Source organism: Microtus oregoni, unplaced genomic scaffold (assembly GCF_018167655.1).
Source record: "Microtus oregoni isolate MIOR12 unplaced genomic scaffold, Mior012 000094F_ref0000399, whole genome shotgun sequence".
Lineage (NCBI taxonomy): Eukaryota > Metazoa > Chordata > Mammalia > Rodentia > Cricetidae > Microtus > Microtus oregoni.
In genome coordinates this window covers 3,878,480-3,884,479 of record NW_024544707.1, presented here as the reverse complement: position 1 = coordinate 3,884,479, position 6,000 = coordinate 3,878,480, and the positions used below count along the sequence as shown (strand labels likewise).

At 39.4% G+C, this 6,000-nt stretch overlaps 1 protein-coding gene across 1 annotated transcript in view; it reads right to left on the bottom strand.

The window, feature by feature from the left end:
* Nucleotides 1–2,401: 2,401 nt before the first annotated feature.
* Nucleotides 2,402–6,000, bottom strand: part of LOC121442736 (magnesium transporter protein 1-like) — a 51,776-nt gene continuing 48,177 nt past the window's right edge. Inside the window, exons 9-10 of the mRNA XM_041644335.1 lie at nucleotides 4,836–4,926; nucleotides 2,402–2,441 (exon numbers count right to left, since the gene is read on the bottom strand). Of these exons, the coding sequence (XP_041500269.1) occupies nucleotides 2,426–2,441; nucleotides 4,836–4,926 (107 nt within the window). The 3' untranslated portion in view covers nucleotides 2,402–2,425. The remainder of the gene's footprint in view (nucleotides 2,442–4,835; nucleotides 4,927–6,000) is intronic.

The following is a 6,000-nucleotide window of genomic DNA, read 5'->3' as shown; positions in this document are numbered from 1 at the left end:
GCCTGGTTTACAGAGCTAGTTCCAGGACAGGCTCCAAAGCCACAGAGAAACCCTATCTCGAAAAACCAAAAAAAAAAAAAAAAAAAAAAAAAGGAATCAGAATCACTCAATTTATAAGGGGATCAACTGTATCCTCTTATTCATTGAATTTGTAACAACGACAGTAAAAACCCCACATAAACATTTCTTCAAGGCCAATGATGTCTTTCCACAAACTTTGTTCATAGGACAGGGGCAGGCTATTACATGATCAATAGCATGAAACCAGTCACAGTATCTTTTGTTTTGTCTCATTGTAGTTCAGGCTGGCCTTAAACATTATGCATCCATGGATGAACTTGAACTTCTGATCTTCCCACCTGTCTCCTGAGTGCGCTGGAATTACATGTATGCACCACCACATCTGGCTTATGTGATGTAGTGAATCAAACCCAGGGCTTCCTGCATGTCAGGCAAGCACTGCATCAACTCAACCCACATATCCATCTCTGTATCTTTTAAATATAATATTTCTAATATTCTTTACATTTTTTCACAGTTAAAATTCTCACTTATTGTGGTGCTGGGGATTGAACCCAGGGCCTAACACAGGCTAGCCAAGGGCTCTACCACTGAGCTACATCCCAACTTCACACTTTCATAACAGTGGCATTTCCAATTACTCTTCATAACTCTGGTGGAGGTCAGAGTTAGACATATTATACCCATGATTTAAATATTCCTCATGGAAATTTGGTTAGCCTCTATAGGGTTATTTCCATTATCACAGAAAAAGACAAAATTCAAACAAAATCCCTTCACAATTTTATTATGGACACGAAATGAGGTGTGATATGATGCCACACTATGTGTCCAATTCTTGGACTTCAGGGCTCCTACTTTGGCCACCAGGATAGCTAAGAGCAGAGACACATGCATACCACCATTCTTTGTATCCCTTATTTATGGGGGAAATAAAAGCTAAAATGACAGCAGAAAGCAGACTAGGGTCAATGGTACATGCCTATAATCGCAGCACTTGGGAAATTCAAGACCAACCAGAGCTATGTCTCAAAAAGGCAAAAACAAACAAAAAGGACCAGGTTTCAAGAAACATTTTTTTTTTAGAAAACAAACACACAAATAAAAACAAAAGCCAGACCAGGCTTCAAAAACTACTTACTTAAAAATTAGCCCAGGTTTTAAAGAATATGTATTTTAAAAAACAAAAGACCAGGTTTCAAGGAACATTCTTTAAAAACAAACAAGTAAAAATAACTCACAGAACAGGGCTCAAGAACTATTTTTTCGTGTGGCATTGAGGATTGAACCCAGAGTGTCACTCATGCTAGGCAAGCACTCGTCCACTGAGCTACCACCTTAGCTTGAAAACATTAACATTTCATTGCCTTTTTCTCTTTCTTTTCTGTCCTTTTTTTTTTGGACACAGGGTCTCACTATGTAGCCCAGGCTAGCCATAAACTCACAAAGATTTTAGCTTGTGTCTGCCACAAGCCTGGCAAAATGTTTCATTTCTATCCATAGACAGTAATCAATATTTCTTGACTTTCTTTTCCCATTCTAAGATAGTCCTTTCCATAAACACAACTCAGCTTATTTTTCTGTTAGGTAAAAATGAGATTGACAATGTCTAACTAACATACACAAACATCTGAGACCATTTATAACTTATAATGATTTTAGGCAACACATTATTATTATTAGAGAAGGGCCACTTTAAATAAAACTAGAAACAGAATGAATCAGAAATCTTTCCATGTACAAGGTAGTTAGAGCGCACTCATGCAAAAATCATAGTTTTGTAGTTAGAGGTACTTCTTAATGTATAAAAGAGGCATATGTAGCTCTGATTTCAGCAGGAAAGACACAAGTAGAAGACAGATTTATCTTTCCAAAGGCTACACAGTCCATTTTCAGAGGTTCAAATAGTGCATATGATATCTTGGTCCAAGAGGAAAGATGTAAATCATACCCATCTGCACAAATGAAAACTAATGGTGGCTTCCAGATGCAGTTGTTTGTAACAGGCAGAGGTGGAAATTCCTGCTCAGAACCTTCCATCCCCAGCCTTGGATAAGATAAAATCAGATGACGAAAAGTTAACTAAAGTAGTTTTGACATTTGCTCTATGTAAAATGAAGTAGTAGTTTTAAATTTTATAAAGTACCTAATTCTACAAAAATCAAATGTTTCATAAGTTCACAGGGAAGGGAAGGTTAAGAGGAGAATAATTCCAAATACTTCATGATCTTACAATTCCTTGTTAAGGCACTACACATTTTTGGTTAAATGATTAACTATTTAAATCACTTGACAAAAAAGAGGTAATATAAAATACATGAGTTGCATTCTTCTTCAAACACCACATATGTCTTATTTTTCAGTTTCCATTATTATCAAAGTCTATGTGTCTCTAGAATCCTCTTTAACTCATCAGAAAGCTGAAACAAAAAAATATAAAAATACATTAGACTCTGATAGAAAAGTAAGTTTTACTTCTTACAAATACATAGTATGTTGATTTTAATATATGGACCATGACCTGAGTATCAAAAACAAAAAAATAAACACTAAAAGATCCAGTAGTCTTCTTTTTTTGAGACGGTGTCTCATATAGTCCATGTTGGCCTCAAACTCATTATGTGGCCAAGATAAACCAGATTTGATCCTGTCTCTGTCTCTGAGTGCTGGAGTATAGGTCTATAATACCATATGGCTCAGTATTCACAGTGGTATACTGTAGGATGATGTTGTATAAAAACAGAAATTATGGAAGCTGGAGTAATGGCTCAGCAGGTAAGATCACTTACAGCTTTTGGTAGAGGACTTAGGTTCAATTCCCAGCACCCACATGGCAACTCACAACCTGCTGGTAACTCCAGTTTCAGAGGCCCCAAAACCCTTCTGACCTCTGTGGGCACCAGGCATGCACTTGCTACACATACATATATACATGCAGGTAAAACACTCATATAGACAGAAATAAATCTTTAAAAAATAAAAATTTATGTTAACCAACACTCAGATTATAAACCAACACATTCTATTCGCCATTTCAGTTACCTGTAACAGCAAAAATCAAGAACCTATGATATAACAATTTCCTCCCCTAAGCCACAGGGATCTCTATGAACATTTGAAACTATGTGGCTGTTTCCTTTTGTTTTTTGTTTGTTTGGTTTTGGCTTTTGGTTTTTTTGAGACAGGGTTTTTCTGTGGCTTTGGAGCCTGTTCTGGAACTAGCTCTTTTAGATCAGGCTGGCCTCAATCCTCTCTGTTTTTTTTAAAGATTTACTGTTATTCATTTTAATTATGTGTATGTATGTGTCTGCGTGTAAGTATGTGGGCCTGAGGGCAAGTGCCCTCAGAGGCTAGAGGCACCGAGTTCCACATGGCTGTGAGCCACCTGACATGACAGAGGTGTGGGCAAACACCTGTAGATCCAGCTCCAGAAGATACCCCTTCTTAAAACACACAGATACACACCAATGAAACAAAAAACAAAGGGGCCAGAGAGATGGTTCAGTGATTAAGAGTGTTTGCTGCTCTCCTGTAGGACCTGAGTTCAGTTTCTAGTAACCACATAGAGTGGTTTGTAACCCCAACTCCAGGAAAAATGATGTCCTTTTCTGCACACATGTAGCATATATATTCTCTCATACACACAAAGAAAAAAATTAAAAAAAAAACTCACAAAGCTGGGTAGTGGTGGCAGCTCACACCTTTGATCCCAGCACTCAGGAGGCAGAGGCAGGTAAATCTCTGTGAGTTTGAGGCCAGCCTAGTCTACAAAGTGAGTTCCAGGACAGCCAAAGCTACACAGATAGGTCCTGTCTTGAACAAACAAACAAAAAACTCACAAACAACACTCCTTGTAAACCCACAAAAGAAATCACCAGATAGCTGGGCATGTTGATACACACCTTTATTTCTAGCACTGGGAGGCAAAGACAGGCAGATTTCTGTGATTTGGAGGTTAGCCTCATTTATATAGTGAGACCCTGTCTCAAAAACAAAGGGAGAGAGAGACAGAGAGAGAGACAGAGAGAGAGAGGAGACCACACAAACCAGGCCAGGGGAGGGAGAGAGGGGGAGGGAGGGAGGGAGGGAGGGAGAGAGAGAGACAGAGAGAGACAGAGAGAGACAGAGGGAGGGAGGGAGGGGGGAGAGGGAGAGAGAGAGAGAGAGAGAGAGAGAGAGAGAGAGAGCGCACAAACCATGCCAGGCGAGGTACATGCCCCTAGTGGCACTTGGGATGCAGAAGCACTGCTGCCAAATTAATAGGGCAGTGTGGTCTACATAATGAGAAACAAGTCAGTGAGGGATAAATAGTAGAACCCTGTCTCAAAAAATACCACCAATACGTAAAACACACACTCAAAGAAAGTGAAACCCTCCAAAAGGCTGAGTATGGTAGTGTATGCCTATAATTCCAGAACTTGGGAGATAGAGACACGAGGATCAGGAGTTAAAGGCTAGCCTGGGGTAGATGAAATCCTGTTGCAAAAACAAAACAAAATAGAAACAAAAAAGTAGAATCCAGGAGACTTTTCAAAATGAAGGAATAAAAAGCTAAGCAATAAAATATTATAGGCTGGGCCGTAGTGATGTGCGCTTTTAATTCCAGCCCTTGGGAGTTAGAGACAGGTGGATCTCAGTGAGTTCAAGGCTAGTCTGGTCTACAGAGTGAGTTCCAAGACAGTCAGGGATACACAGAGAGACCCTGTCTCATAAAAAAAGAAAAAAAGAAAAAACAAAACAACAAAATGGAAAAATAAAATATTATAAAGCAACACTAACTAACCATTGTAAGTATAAGTAAAATAAGAATATACCTGTATGGATAACCATGGTATTTTGATCGAAAGATAGAGAGCATCCAACTGAAGAATAGCACAACAAGTCCGATTCCAGCTACACACATCACTGTGAGAAAAGAAGAGAGTAAAACCATCAGGTTGCACCTAGTAAATCACCAGTACAGTGTATGCTGCACACTTCCAAACAGGAAAACTGACTAAGAAACAGCTTTCCCAAAGATTTAAGCCCCATTTTTAGAGACAGGATTTATCATTTTAATATGGATTCTGAAGACAAGGGCTAGGAGGAAGAGGGTTATGAGAAGAATCTAAGGCACATTTTTTTTTGGCTTTTTGAAACAGGGTTTCTCTGTGTAGCTTTGGAGTCTGTCCTGGAATTAACTCTGTAGACCAGGCTGGCCTTGAACTCACAGATATTTGCCAGCCTCTGCCTCCGAAGTGCTAGGATTGAAGGCATGTCCCACCATTACCCGACATCTTTTTTTTTTTAAGATAGTCTCACTAGCTGGGCAGTGGTGGTGCAGAGGCAGGGGGATCTCTACAAGTTTGAGGTCAGTCTGTTTTAAAGAGAGTGAGTTCCAGGACAGCCAGGGCTACACAGAGAAACCTTATCTTGAAAAAACAAAACCAACAACAAAAAAGGTAGTCTCACTACATAGTCCCGGCTGGCTTAGAATTTGCTATATACAAAGGGGATGCTTTCATCTGAACTCCCCACGTAGACCAGGGTGACCTTGAACTGCTGGCTCTATGCTTTATCTCCCGAGTGTTGAATTACACGTGTGTTCAGCCACACACGGCCCTTTGCTTTTAAGATTTACTTATTTTATAATACTCATTATACATCTGTGTTTGTCTATGTATCTGCTGGAGGTATTACTATCCCTGATTTTAAGCTCTACTATATAGCTACAGTAATAAAAACAGCATGGTATTGGCATAAAAACAGACAGGTGGATCAATGGAATGTAATCAAAGACCCTGATGTAAATTCACACACCTACGGACACCTCATTTTTTGTTTGTTTTTTGAGACAGTTGTCCTGGAACTCACTCTGTAGACTAGACTGACCTCAAATTCACAGAGATCAGCCTACCTCTGCTTCCTGAGTGCTGGGATTAAAGGTGTATGCCAACCAGTGCCAGGCCAAGACACCCGACTTTTTATAAAAGGATCAAA